Source organism: Pan paniscus, chromosome 5 (genome assembly GCF_029289425.2).
Source record: "Pan paniscus chromosome 5, NHGRI_mPanPan1-v2.0_pri, whole genome shotgun sequence".
Lineage (NCBI taxonomy): Eukaryota > Metazoa > Chordata > Mammalia > Primates > Hominidae > Pan > Pan paniscus.
In genome coordinates, this window is record NC_073254.2 from 128,064,024 (window position 1) to 128,078,848 (window position 14,825).

Consider the following 14,825-nt stretch of genomic DNA (forward strand, 5'->3'; position numbering starts at 1 on the left):
CACCTGTATCACTGAAGATATAGGTTGCTCATAAAGAAAGAGTTTTCAGTGTGTAAGAACAAATATGTGAACTGATAATTTTGAGGCCTATCTCATTACAATAATGCTTCATACTGGATACTGCTTACCAAAGAACCAAAACACTAAAGCAGTGATGAACTCATCAAATCTGGTCATTCTGCTGATTATTTAACTGTTGTATGCACAAGATAAGCAAGAAGGGTCTCAATAACAAGGCTATCCCTATGTCAACAATACACACCTTTAAAATCCTGAGAAACCTTTAATATACTCTCTTTACTTTTTGGCAGTCATTCTCCATCAGAAACAGCTAGTTTCCATGTTATTTGTAGTATGAGTAGAAAGAGTTGCACTCTTAACACTTCTTTTGACCTTCCATCAATTTCCAATAACCAGTTTCCTACCAAGACTAATACCATTTGAAGACACAGGAATTCTGAGAAGAAAAGGGATGGGAGTAGTACATAGATGGCATTCTCTCCTCTCTTGGATTCCTAGCCTTCCTTTCATGAATAATAACTGCAGAGACTAGATGCCACCCCTATTTCAAGCTAAATTAAGCAGAACAGAAAGATAGTTTTGGGCAGTATACTCATTTTAATAATATTCTTTCTAGTAATATTTTACCTTTTATGTTTTTACATTTTTTCTGTTATTTAATAATATTATTTTACAAAAATTCTAATAGCCCCTATTACGGTCTGAATGTGTCTCCCAAAATTGATATGTTGAAACTTGATGGCCAATACAATAATATCAAGAAGTGAGGTCTTTAGGAAGTGACTAGGTCATGAGGGTTCCTTCTTCACAAATGGGATTTACTCTTCCACTTTTCTGCCACATAAATGGGATGATGAATGATGATAATTTTTAATGCGTAATTCTGGAAAATGAAATAGCTAATCTCTCTAACCACATCTAACATACAAATACTCATCACAGATTTGAACATTCTGTTAAATTTTTTAAATTTCTATATATTTTTGAATACATATTAAATGTATATGGCATAAAATCCAAAGGGTACAAATACAAATACGGTGAGAACTAAATCTTCCTTTCTTTCCTGCCCACACAGCTATCCAACTGCCTTCCCTCAAAATACATATGTATTTTTAGAACACAAAATATCATACTTCTCTGTACCTTGCTTCTTTTACCTGAGACCATATGTCTGGGCCAAATTAATTTTAATTGGGAAGAGTCTTTTAAGTAAGTCATATCTAATTGCTTAGCATTTTATTTGGTCCTCAGAAGTTCAACGTAAGGAATATTTTCAAGATAGGATGCCTCACAGAAGAACAAAATACCCTAAGAATTTATTCTAAAGCATTTTATACCTGCCATACTGAGTATGCGGTAAAACGTTTTCTTTTCAACTAACTGGGGAAAAAAGGTCTGTACTTCGAATTAGTGAAATCTTTATTACAAAACACCTTTTAAGCCAGGCACAGTGGCTCACACTTTAAATCTCAGCACTTTGGGAGGCCAAGGAAGGAGGATTGCTTGAGTCTAGGAATCCGAGACCAGCCTGGGCAACATGACAAAACACCATCTCTATTAAAAACACAAAAATTGGCCAGGCATCCTCGTGCTGCCTGTAGCCCCAGCTGCTTGGGAGGCTGAGGCTGGAGGATCACTTGAGCCCTCAAGAGGTGGAGGCTACAGTGAGCTGAGATTGTGCCACTGTATTCCAGCCTGGGCAACAGAGCAAGACTCTGTCTCAAAAATCAAACAAACAAAAACACCTTTTAAAGAAAAAAAATGCCCTGCCTCTTCTAAGTATATAAATTTAGTCACATCTGTCAAAAGAAGTGAACCCCTGGCTCATCTGAAGGTAATGAGTTATCTCAATTAATTGTTCACAGTTGGTTACAGATCGAACTCCTTGTTCTACTCTTTCCCCTCTTCTCACTGCTGCACTTGACTAGTCTTAAAATAAAATTAAAAAATAAAGAAGTGAATCCCAGTATATATCCACTTATTCCAATTAACTGTTTTTAAATTATTTATAATTAACATATTTTTCTATGTTAATGGATTTTTCTAAAAAGCTTAAGAATACTTAAAAACAGGTCTACATACGTTAAGCAAATGCTCTTCAATCATATTTATACTAGAAAATTTTACTCTGAAAAGTAAAGGATATGCTAAAAAAAAAAAGTTGTGTTAGTCAAGCTTCGGAAACAAAATTTTAAAAGTCAATATTCAATATACCATAGTATACTGACAAGGGAAAAAAACTGGCTGAGGCTTCTTATCCCGTTTTAGTTTTTCTTCATATGAACTAAACAAAAAGACAAGTCTTGATAAAAGCTAAGCTACTTAATGACTTATAGGTACACAAATTTTTAATCTATCCTTCTATTTCCAAGGCCCCTCCCTACTTCACATTTTCTTTCCTTCTTGCCTAAACTATAGCAGTAAACTTCTTACTGGTCTCTCTCTCTTCCAATGAGGTTCCATGAAAAAAGGATCTTTGTAGTTTTTTTTTTTTAAAGGCTTAGAAAGTGCTAGGTTAAATGATGTTTAAAAAACCTTTTTCTTTAAGACAGGGTCTTGCTCTGTTGCCTAGGCTGGAGTGCAGTGGCACAGTCATAGCTCAATGTGGCCTCCAACTCCTGGGCTCAAGCACTCCTCTCACCTCAGCCTCCCAGGCAGCTGGGACTATAGGCATTTGCCACCATGCCCAGCTAATTTTTTTCTTTTCTTTTCTTTTCTTTGTAGAGACTCTGTCTCTACAAAAAATGTTGCCCAGGCTGGTCTTGAACTCCTGGGCTCAAGCAATACTAACCATCTTGTCCTCCTGAAGTGCTGGGATTACAGGTGTGAGCCTCCCCACTGAGCCAAAAAAAAAACCCTTTTAAAAAAATCTCAATGCATTTAATATTCCAGGTGCATTGTAAATCCCAAAGATATTACAACATACAGTAGTCAACTCCTATCTTCAAGGGATATATTCCAAGACTCCCAATGGATGCTTGAAACCAAGTATAGTACCAAACCTTCTATATACTACGTTTTTTTCTATTTCTATGTTTTTTTTCTAGTATAGTACCAAACCTTCTATATACTATGGTTTTTTCTGTTTTCTATATCATACCCATGATAAAGTTTAATTTATAAATTAGGCACAGTAAGAGATTAAAAACAAAAACTAATAATTATGTTACTATTATTAAAGAATTAGTAAGTAAACTAAGGGTTACCTGAACACAAGTAGTGCCATACCATGACAGTTGACCTTATAACCAAGATGCTCCTGAGTGCCTCACAGGAGGGGCAGCATCTACAGCATAGATATGCTGCACAAAGGGATGATTCGCAGCCCAAGTAGATGAAGCAGGATGGCATGGGATTTCATTATGCTACTCAGAATCATACACAATTTAAGATTATAAATGGTTTACTTCTGAAATTTTCCATTTAATATTTTTGGACTGCAGTTGACTGCAGTAACTGAAACTACAGCAAGTGAAACCATGGCTAATAGAATACTATATAATCATAATAGGAGAATACTATATAAGCCTTTCTTTTCTTTTTTTTTTTTTTTTTTTTGTTATTGTTGTTGTAGATAGGGTCTCGTTCTGTTGCCCAGAGCGGGGAGCAGTGGCACAATCATGATTCATTGCAGCCTTGACCTCCCATCTCAGCCTCCCAAGTTGCTGGGACTACAGGCACATGCCACCAAGTCCAGCTAATTTTTTATTTTTTGTTGAGACAAGGTTTTGCCATGTTGCCCAAGCTGGTCTTGAACTCCTAGGCTCAAACAATTCTCCCACCTTGGCCTCCCAAAGTGCTGGGATTACAGGTGTGAGCCACCATGCCTGGTCTATAACCCCTTCTTAATAATATGCTGATATTCTAAGCAGTATAAAAAATGTTGGCCCAAATAGTATACTACTCTGTCAGTCAAGGTCCCACTTTCCCTTGCTAACTTTACCTCCCACTATGCTTCCTGGAACATCTGTTGCCCTTTTATACCTCTGTGCCTCTGCCCATGACACTACCTGCAATGTCCTTCTCTCATTTCTACTTTTTTTTTTTTTTTAAGACAGGGTCTTGCTCTGTTGCCCAGGCTGGAATGCGGTGGCACAATCATATCTCACTGCATCCTTGAATTCCTGGGCTCAAGGGATCCTCCTGCCTTAGCCTCCCAAGTGGCTAGGACTACAGTCACACACCACCATGTCCATCTAATTTAAAAAATATATATTTTTGTAGAGATGGGGGTCTCACTATGTTCCCCAGGCTGGTCTCAAACTCCTGGGCTCAAGCAATTCTGCCTTGGCTTCCCAAAGTGCTGGGATTACAGGCGTGAGCCGCCTCACTGGCGTCATCTCTACTTATTGAAATCATGTCCAATAGTACAGGCCTAGGTTCAAAAGGTAGCTCCTCCAGGAAGTCATTTCAAATTCTCCCCAGTAAGATTTATTTTCTTCTTCCTCCAAGGACTCTATAACTTTATTAAAGCATTTATGTGTCTGTCCTAGGCTGTATTTGTAAATATATCTTTCTCACTCATTAAATTATAAGACTTGAAAAATAAGAACTGCCTAGCACATAGTTGGTATTCAAAACATCATCTGAATTGGAAGTGATTTTAATTTTTCCAAAGAATATCTAAAAATAGATCTTATTTTATTACACAATTACACACAAACCTGCAAAGAAGGTAGAACAGATGTCATCATCCCACCCCACCGCCTGCCACACACCACTTGACAGATTACTGTAAACATCATAATTATTATTATACTAAACAGTTAACATTTCTTGAACACTAAATACGTGTCAGGCATTGAGCTAAGTGCTTTACACAATTTATTTCATTTCATTCTCAAGGCAACTATTTAAGATAGGTTCTATCATTACCACCAATTTACAGATGAAGAAACTGAACTTCCAAGAGGCAAAGTTTTTCTCCCATATCTGACAGCTAGTAGGTTAGGGCTAGTAAGTGGCAGAGCTTAGAATCAAACCCAAGGCTGTCTAAATCCAAAGCTCATAGTAACTGCTAAACTTTTCTGCTTTTCGCTATTTGCTCAGTTGCCATTAATAAACCATGGTGTCCATGACAGCTTATTTAAACTTAGCAATAAAAAGTATTGTCCAGCTTCAAAGATCCCAAAATTCACTAAAATAAAATCTGATATCTGTACTACTGAACCATAACTGCAACATGAAAATGAAAGAATTACTTACTTGCACAATTTGCCTCCTGCCATGTGGTATTAAAAAATTCTGAGAGAATCACAACTATTTGCATTCTATCTGCCATTAAGAGACTTCTGGCACAACTCTGACTCTCTGAAGTGTTCTGTAACAAAAAGAAGACAGAAAAATACAATCTGAGTATTTTTAGACTTTGCAAACAACTTGAGGCAAAAACCTTACAAAAATAACATTTATTATAAGCTTTTTAACATTTTGTTTGATATGATCAGATGCTAACATTAATAATAACAATGATAATAAAGTAATTAGCAGCTAACATTTATTGGTACTAGGTTCACTTGCAAAGGAAGAAAATCTTTGTATCTAAATAGTTTGTACCCAGATGGAAAAATATGCTTTTGTAGATCATTTTAATAATGAAAGAAACTCATGCTATGCAAATAATAAACCCAAGTTCCCAAATCATTTGATCCTTATCTATTTCCTTTCCCTCGTGCCCCAAGCAAGGAACTAAGTCCTGCTGACCCTTAATTCTTTCAAAGTTATTTAACTCCTACTATTTACTAGGCACTATAAAAATCCTGAAGTTCTGAGGATATAAAAAGTATAAAAGAATGCCATCAATTCTGGGGCTTTGAGAACCTCTCGCAGATACACAGACAAGGAGTTATACAGTGTGATGAATAATAAAAGAGAGTGGTAACTCCTGGGAAACAAATGATCAGTCATGTGGGAAAAGAAATGGAAAAAAGGAGAAAAGAGGGAGAAAAGGAAGAATTTCTGCTTTAAAATATTTGCTGATGTTCATTTTGGGAAGGTTATCTTCTTTGTAGCTTAGTTTTGTCATCCCATTAAAAGGTACATTTGAATGAGTGCTTGCTTTTAAAATAGTGAATTGAACAAAACATTTATTATTATTATTATTATTATTATTATTATTATTATTATTATGAGACAGAGTCTCACTCTGTCACCCAGGCTGGAGTGTAGTGGCAAGATCTCAGCTCACTGCAGCTTTTGCCCCCCAGGTCCAAGCGATTCTCATGCCACAGCCTCCTGGGTAGCTGGGACTACAGGCACATGCCACCACACCCAGCTAATTTTTGTGTTTTTAGTAGAGACGGGGTTTCACTATGTTGGCCAGGCTGATCTTGAACTCCTGAACTCAAATGATCCACCCGCCTCGGCCTCCCAAAGTGCTGGGATTATAGGCATGAGCCACTGCACCTGGCCATGAACAAAACATTTTAAAAGACCCTTTTTTAGAATTACCTTCTGAGCAATACCAGCCATAGAAGAAAATTTTCTATTATCACTTTTTTTTTTTTTTTTGAGATGGAGTCTCACTCTATCGTCCAGGCTGGAGTGCAGTGGCGCAATCTCAGCTCACTGCAACATCTGCCTCCTGGGTTCAAGTGATCCTCCTGCCTTAGCCGCCCGAGCAGCTGGGACTACAGGCACGTGCCACCATGCTTGGCTAATTTTTATTTTTAGTACAGATGGGGTTTCACCATGTTGGCCTGACTGGTCTCGAACTCCTGACCTCAGGCGATCCACCTGCCTCGGCCTCCCAAAGTGCTGGGATTACAGGCATCAGCCACCATGCCTGGTCTATTATCACTTCTTAAGTAGAAGTAATAATATTGTATTAATACAAGCCTGGGTCACTAGCTAGTGATCTTGGACAGCTGACCCAACCTCGCTAAGGTTCAGTTTCAAAATCAGGGGTCCTACAGTTACTGTATTAAATGAAAAAGCATACATTAATCACTCAGCACACTGTCTGGCACACAGTGACTGATATATGCTATTTCACCTAGCTACCATGCTGCCAACCTGAAGTGCTCTAAGTAGGTTTAGTTGGATAAGTGTCATTAGTTGGTTAAGTTGAATCTTCATAAGTAGGTGACTGGCTATTTTAAAAATCAATACAGTAGAGCCTGTATGAGTGTTCAATGTGTGGAATAGTTCGGTTGAGGAAGATATCAATGTAGTTTTGAGAAGTTAGGAAAGAGTTCATGAAGGAAGCAGGATATGAACTAAGCCCTATATTGAGGAAGAGAAGAGGATTCAAAAATAGAAGAATTAAATGATCATGGGGTGAAAGTGATAATGATTATGTGGTATTCGGAGAGTATTCAGTAGTCTATGAAAGTAGGGCTATTAAAGGGCTAAGTTAGAACAAGGTTATAAGAGGCCTTGAGGGTCATGAGAGTTAGCCAGTGAGAAATTCTTTAAGATTTATGAGGAGGGTGTCATGAAAAGCAGTTTGAGGAATACATCTTTAGGCCGTGATATGTAGGGTGAGGAGGCAGGGAGACTCATTACACTACTTCCATAGATCAGGTATAATGAAAGGATGATGGCAACAGTGAGGACAGAAAGGAAATGATTAATAATCCAAACGATGATGAGGTACTTACTTAGTACTTACCAGTTCTAAATGTTCCAACTGCATTTCCTTATTTAATCCTCATAACAACTCTATGAAATAGGTAGTGTTAGCTGGGTAGAGGGTAAACTATCAGAGGTGACTGAGAAGGAAGAATTGGAGAGATAAAGAAAAATAAGGAGAGCATGATGTCCTGTAAATCAAGGAAAAGGGAAGGGGTGGTTATTTGTGTCAAATCCTGCTGAAAGAATTGGAGGTACATCTGTCAACACTGGCAGTATTGGTGACACTAACAAGAATGAATTTGATGGAGTCCTTGGGTGTGAAAGTGAGATCAGAGTGGGTTGAACAGGGAATGGAAGATGAGGACATGGGAAGAGTGAACCTAGACAACTGCTGAAGAGTTTGGCCTTGATGGGGAGATAAGAAAGAGAGGTCACTAAAGAGCAATGTGGGACCCATGCGTCATTATCCTGATGCATGGTTTCTTAAAGCATGATATCCACCTATATATGTTTAGGTTTCTCTTCTGGACAGATGTCCCTTTAAAATGGAAACTGTCACATCTTTGTATTCCCAACACCTCGCCAAGTGACCAAAAAATCAATGGTCCTTGCTTATACTTAGAACTCTTAATACTCAAATCTATCCTAACTACTTAGCAGAACCCTAACCATCTTGAAGCCAGCCATTTCCTTTGATCATGCCTGCACCCAGGAAGTCAGGAGCTGCCGGCAAAAAACTAACAACACAGATTAATTCCACAGTAAATCCATAATCCCAAACCATACCCCTCACTTTTCTGTCTGCTCATTCTCTCCTTTTTACAACTGCTATTTCAAATCCTCTCCACTCTCCCAGAAACTCTGATCTCTCTCCCACTCTTTACTCTCAAAAGAAGATCTAGCCTCCTGGATAATAGAAGCCTTTGAGCTGAAACTCTAACCTGCCTACCCCTACATGCAACCTCTCCTTCTACCCTCCCATTAAGGTGGGGAAGGCATCTGTCCTTTTCAAGGCCCATCTCTCTGAGGATGCCCTAGATCCCATCTATCCTGCCTTTTCTGGAAACTGACCTTGTCTGCTTCCCACTCCCTCCTACAGAATCTTCACTTTCTCTAAAGGACCCTTACTATCAACATTTAAACATGTCCAGCTCTCTCCCATCTTGGACAAGGAAGAAGGGAAGGCAGGACAGAGGAATGGAGGGACAGGGGAATGGAAAGAAATGATAGAAAGTCAGCCTGGCACCGTGGCTCACGCCTGTAATCCCAGTACTTTGGGAGGCCGAGGCAGGCAGATCACCTAAGGTCAGGAGTTCCAGACCAGTCCAGCCAACCTGGTGAAACCCCATCTCTACTAAAAGTATAAAATTAGCTGGGTCTGGTGGTGCACACCCGTAGTCCCAGCTACTCGGGAGGCTGAGGCTGGAGAATTGCTTGAACCTGGGATGGTGGAGGTTGCAGTGAGCCAAGATTGTGCCATGCACTCCAGCTTGGCCGACAGAGCAAGCCTCTGTCTAAAAAAAAAAAAAAAAAAAAAAATAGAGATACATGAAAGAAAGCCTCTGAGTCCCACATTGCTCTTTAGTGACCTCTCTTTCTTATCTCCCCATCAAGGCCAAACTCTTCAGCAGTTGTCTAGGTTCACTCTTCCCATGTCCTCATCTTCCAATCCCTGTTCAACCCACTCTGATCTCACTTTCATACCCAAGGACTCCATCAAATTCACTCTTGTTAGTGTCATCAATACCGCCAGTGTTGACAGATATATCTCCAATTCTCTCAGCAGGATTTGACACAAATAACCACCCCTTCCCTTTTCCTTGATTTACAGGGCATCATGCTCTCCTCATTCTTCTTTATCTCTCCAATTCTTCCTTCTCAGTCACCTTTGAGAGTTTACCCTTTACTTAATCTTAAACTCTTAGTGTTCCTACTCATTCTTCAGGTGTGTTCACCCATGTCATAATTTCAAATGCCATTTTTATGCCGACACTCCCAAAGGTGTTATCTCCAGTCCAGTCCTCTAGATGTGTATATTAAACCACATAGGCAATCAATATATCCACTTAGAAAGCTCATAAACACCTCAAAATCAACAAGTTCAAAACTGAGTTAATGATCTTCACCCACTAAACAGACTCCTCCCTCCAGCTCAGTAAATGACAACCCTATTCACTAAGCTGCTCTTATTAAAACCCTGGAAATCATCACTACCTTTTCCTTACTCCCCACATTCAATTAACCTCCAAGCCTGTAATTTCTGCCTCCTAAGTATCTCTAAAATCTATCCATTTCTCCACATCATGATGGCCCCCACATAGCCTAGACATCACTGTTTCTCACACCACTGCAACAGTCTCCTAATTCATCTCCCCACATTTCTTCCCCTACCCTCCCCAGCCCCTACCCTCTCCATTTTCTGTCACATAGCCAGCATAGCCTTTTAAAGTACAAATCTGATTATGTCATTCCACAGAATTAAACCTTTCAATAACATCATACTGCTTTAAAATCAAAGTCTAAAATCCTTAACACACCCTACAAGGCCCACATGACCTGGCACCTGTCTACTTCCTTAGGCTCAGACCACGGGTTTCCTTCTTGCTCACTGTGCTGTGTTCTAGACCTCAAATACACCACAAACTCCTTCCCATCTCAGTCTTCATGCCTGCTATTTCTTTACATGTATACCTTCCCTCCCCTGCCCTGTGTTCTCTCAAATTGTAGGTGTCTGCTTTAATCACTGACCATTCTACCTACCCCCCAGTCATACTCAAGATCAGCACTCTTGTTATATGCATTGGTAGCATCTGGGTTTTTTAATCAGCAACACTTATCACACATGAATTAAATAATTATTTGTATAATGAGATGCTTAATGTCTGTCTTCAGACTACAAACTCTGCTAATTCACGCTATATCCCTAGTAGCTACCACAACCTGTACATAATAGGTACTCAATAATTTTTTTGAATGAATGCAGAAGAAATATTACATTTTCTGATCTCTAATGAAAGACACAGATTATTACACTATGTTCTGGCTTTCTCCCTATAGTCCTCAGAATTCGTTATTTAATAATCTACAGTAAAAGTATATTGAATACTCACCAAATACATAACCCAAATGACTAGCACTTCGCAAAGATATACAGATACATAGATAGATAGATAGGTAGATGGATGGATCTATAGATCTAAATTTTAAACACTATCTAAATTCTAAACAAACCAAGTAGAATAGGACAGAGCCTACCAATTCAGAATCTGAGGGGGGCAAAAGCATCCTCAGGACCATTCTGATAATGCTGAATCACAATGAAACTATGTCCCTATCAGTTTAAACTAAAAGGAGAAAGTATGACTCTAAGGAAGAGGGAATCCCTCAGTTCTATCATTCAGGTTTCAGAAATCACTGTATTTTTCACCTTGAGATAATAAAACTAAATGCGATCCCTCTCCGAGAAATTCTAAAAGGAAGTGACAAGAACCTAGGATTCTTATCAGGGAATTCTATTATAGTTAAACTAATTATATTGCTGTACCACATAAATAGCTTACTAGTTTCTGGCTTTGATTCTTTTTTTCTCCTTGTTATACTCCTCTCCTCTCTCAATCAATCCATGTCCACTCACACTAAAGAAGGGTAGAAAGAATGCCTTGAGATTCAGCTTGTAGGTTTCCCCTGATGAACCAGCCTTGCTCTGTTCCCTCATTTTTTTTTTTCTTTTTTTGAGATGGAGTCTCGCTCTGTCACCCAGGCTGGAGTGCAGTGGTGCAAACTTGGCTCACTGAAACCTCAGCCTCCCAGGCTCAAGTGATTCTCCCACCTCAGCCTCCTGAGTAGCTGGGATTACAGGCACATGCCACTACTCCTGGCTAATTTTTTGTATTTTTATTAGAGACGGGGTTTTGCCATGTTGGCTAGGCTGGTCTCGAACTCCTGGCCTCAAGCGATCCACCTGCCTCGGCTTCCCAAAGTGCTGGGATTACAGGCATGAGCCACTGCATCTGGCTCTGTTCCCTCCTTTAACTTGGCATTCCTTTCACTCTTTTGCTCTAAATTGCTATGGTACAATTTATAACACTCACTGATATTTTCCTATTTCCCCATATAAGGTACTTTATTTCCCCTAACTATACTGATAGTTTGAGGCCTGAATCTTACCCTTCTTTTCCTTCTTATCCTTTTACCAGCCCAATATTCAAGAATAGTAGGTGCTTGCTAAAAACTGATTTAAATAAAAGACTGAGTCTGAGTCAAACAAAATACATTACACTGGATAGGCTGGGCGTGGTGGCTCACGCCTGTAATCCCAACACTCCGGGAGGCTGAGCCAGGTGGATCACCTGAGGTCAGGAGTTCGAGACCAGCCTGGCCAACATAGTGAAACCCTGTCTCTACTAAAAATACAAAAATTAGCCAGGTGTGGTGGCGGGCGCCTGTAATCCCAGCTACCTGGGAGGCTGAGGCAGGCGAATCGCTTGAACCCGGGAGGCGAAGGTTGCAGTGAGCCGAGATCCCGCCATTGCACTCCAGCCTGGGTAACAAGAGGGAAACTCCGTCTCAAAAAAAAAAAAAAAAAAAAAAGAAGGGCTGGGTGTGGTGGCTCACACCTGTAATCCCAGCACTTTGGGAGGCCGAGGTGTGCGGATCACGAGGTCAGCAGATTGAGACCATCCTGGCTAACACGGTGAAACCCTGTCTTTACTAAAAATATAAAAAATCAGCCAGGCGTGGTGGCGGGCGCCTGTAGTCCCAGCTACTCAGGAGGCTAAGGCAGGAGAATGGCATGAACCTGGGAGGTGGAGCTTGCAGTGAGCTGAGATTATGCCACTGCACTCCAGCCTGGGCAACAGAGCAAGACTCTGTCTCAAAAAAAAAAAAAAGAAAGAAAAGAAAATACACTACACTGGATAAATAAACCTCCCCAAGAGACAACTAATTCCTTCAAGTTCACTCATGACACATTTTTCCATAGGTTTTTTTTTTTTTTTGTGACGGAGTCTTACTCTGTCCCCCAGGTTGGAGAGTGGTGGCACTATCTTGGCTCACTGCAACCTCCACCTCCCGGGTTCAAGCAATTCTCCTGCCTCAGCCTCCTGAGTAGCTGCGCACCACCACACCCGGCTAATTTTTTTTTTTTTTTGTATTTTTAGTAGAGGCAGGGTTTCACCATGTTGGCCAGGCTGGTCTCGAACTCCTGGCCTCAGGTGATCTGCCTGCCTCGGCCTCCCAAAGTGCTGGGATTACAGACACGAGCCACCACGCCTGGCCTCATAAGTTCATTATTATACATGATGGTTCAACTCCCAAACCAGTCCATATAGCCTTTTAAATCTATAAAGTACCTCAGAACTGTAGAAGTCACACTTTTGAGCTAATGAATCATATCCAGCTCTACTGGGGAAATAAGACGAGCCGAGACCAAGGCCTAGGATGAGTTGGAGAGAAAATACAAAAAAAGTTTCCCTGCCTCTTTTCACCTGTTTATCCACTTCCTTTCACATCAGGGTGAGTTGAGCTGGGTACCCAGGTTGCTGGTAGAATCTGAGGGAGAGGAAGGGGGTTTCTACAACTCCCCCGCTGGGAAGCCTCCTTTGGGTAGTGGGGAATTCATATGGAAATTCACATGCAGATTGGGTGATGCCCATAAAACTGCACCCTAGAGTTTGAGGTGCTACTTTTAGCCTCTCTCTAATTCCACAGTACCTACACACATGAGAAAAGCATTTGCTGCCTTCAAAGACCCAAACTTTGCATCATGATCCCTGGCCATTCTGCCCACAATAGCACTTGTTCTTTAGAGTAAATGGAACCCTAAAACAACTCATCTTAACCACTCAACACTGAATATGATGCTATATCGTATCCTGCTGTAGTTGACAGGGACATGTCTTGGGTACTTTATTTTAAAGTGATAGTAAGATATATATTCCTTGCTATACCCAATGGAAGTGTGCCTGGAAAATACTGCATGTAAGCCTGAATTTATTTACCTCGAAAATATGTCCTTGGCCAGGTGTGGTGGCTCACACCTGTAATCCCAAATCTTTGGGAGGCTGAGGTGGGTGGATTACTTGAGGCCAGGAGTTCGAGAACAGCCTGGTCAACATGGTGAAACCTGTCTCTACTAAAAATACCATAATTAGTTAGGTGTGGCAGTGCACATCTGTAGTTCCAGCTACTCAGGAAGCTGAGGCAGGAGAATCACTTGAACCCAGGAGGCGGAGATTGCAGTGAGCCGAGATGACACCACTGAACTCCATCCAGCCTGGGCAACAGAGCAAGACCTTGTCTCAGAAAAAAAAGAAAAAAGAAAAAAAAAAAAAACATGCTCTTTACAGAGAGATTGATCACAGAATTTATTTAATGCAAATAAACTCCCCAGTTATGTAAAATGACAGATTTTTATTTTATTTTTGTTTATTTATTTATTGTGAGATGGAGTCTCACTCTGTTGCCCAGGCTGGAATGCAGTGGTGCAATCTTGGCTCACCGCAACCTTGGCCTTCCAGGCTCAAGTGATTCTTCTGCCTCAGCTTCCCGAGTAGCTGGAACTACAGACGTGTACCACAATTCTTCTGCCCCAGCTTCCAGAGCAGCTGGGACTACAGGCACGTGCCACCACGCCCAGATAATTTTTGTATTTTTAGTAGAGACGGGGGTTTCACCATGTTGGCCACTCTAGTCTCGAACTCCTGACCTCAGGTGATCCCCCTGCCTCAGCCTCCCAAAGTGCTGGGATTACAGGCATGAGCCACCGCACACAGCCATGACAGATTTATTTTAAATAATAACAGGCTGACTTAAAGCAGGATACAACTAGGTACAAATTTATATTTAGTGCAACTATAAACAAGTTTAGACAAGTTTAAATTTATGGAATAATTCCAACCACATTTTCATGAGACTACTTGCTGTCCTCGTAATACAAGAGGAACTTTCTCATTCTCCAATCCCAATGTTATTCCTCATGTTTTTCCTTTACCAAGCATATCCGGCCCACATCTCGTGACTCCCACCAACCCTGACACTCTAATCTTTTCCTAGTCTAAACTTTATAAAGTACTTAGGAGCAGGAATTGTCTGTTTTTCTTTTTAAAATTAAGTCCCTCACAGCAGCTACCACACAACTAGAGAACCCTTAAGGTACCAAGAATGAAGAGCAGTCTTACAATTTCTTAAAAATTTACCTCCCATTTACTTAGAGGTATTACTATGTG

General features: G+C 40.4%; 1 protein-coding gene across 3 annotated transcripts in view; it reads right to left on the bottom strand.

Annotated features, from left to right (window-relative positions):
• Positions 1 to 14,825, bottom strand: part of OSTM1 (osteoclastogenesis associated transmembrane protein 1) — a 32,190-nt gene that overhangs the window by 16,142 nt on the left and 1,223 nt on the right. For all 3 annotated transcript variants that reach the window (XM_003824331.6, XM_063604970.1, XM_034962657.3), the window contains exon 2: positions 5,230 to 5,344. In XM_003824331.6, coding sequence (XP_003824379.1) covers positions 5,230 to 5,344 — 115 coding nt within the window. The remainder of the gene's footprint in view (positions 1 to 5,229; positions 5,345 to 14,825) is intronic.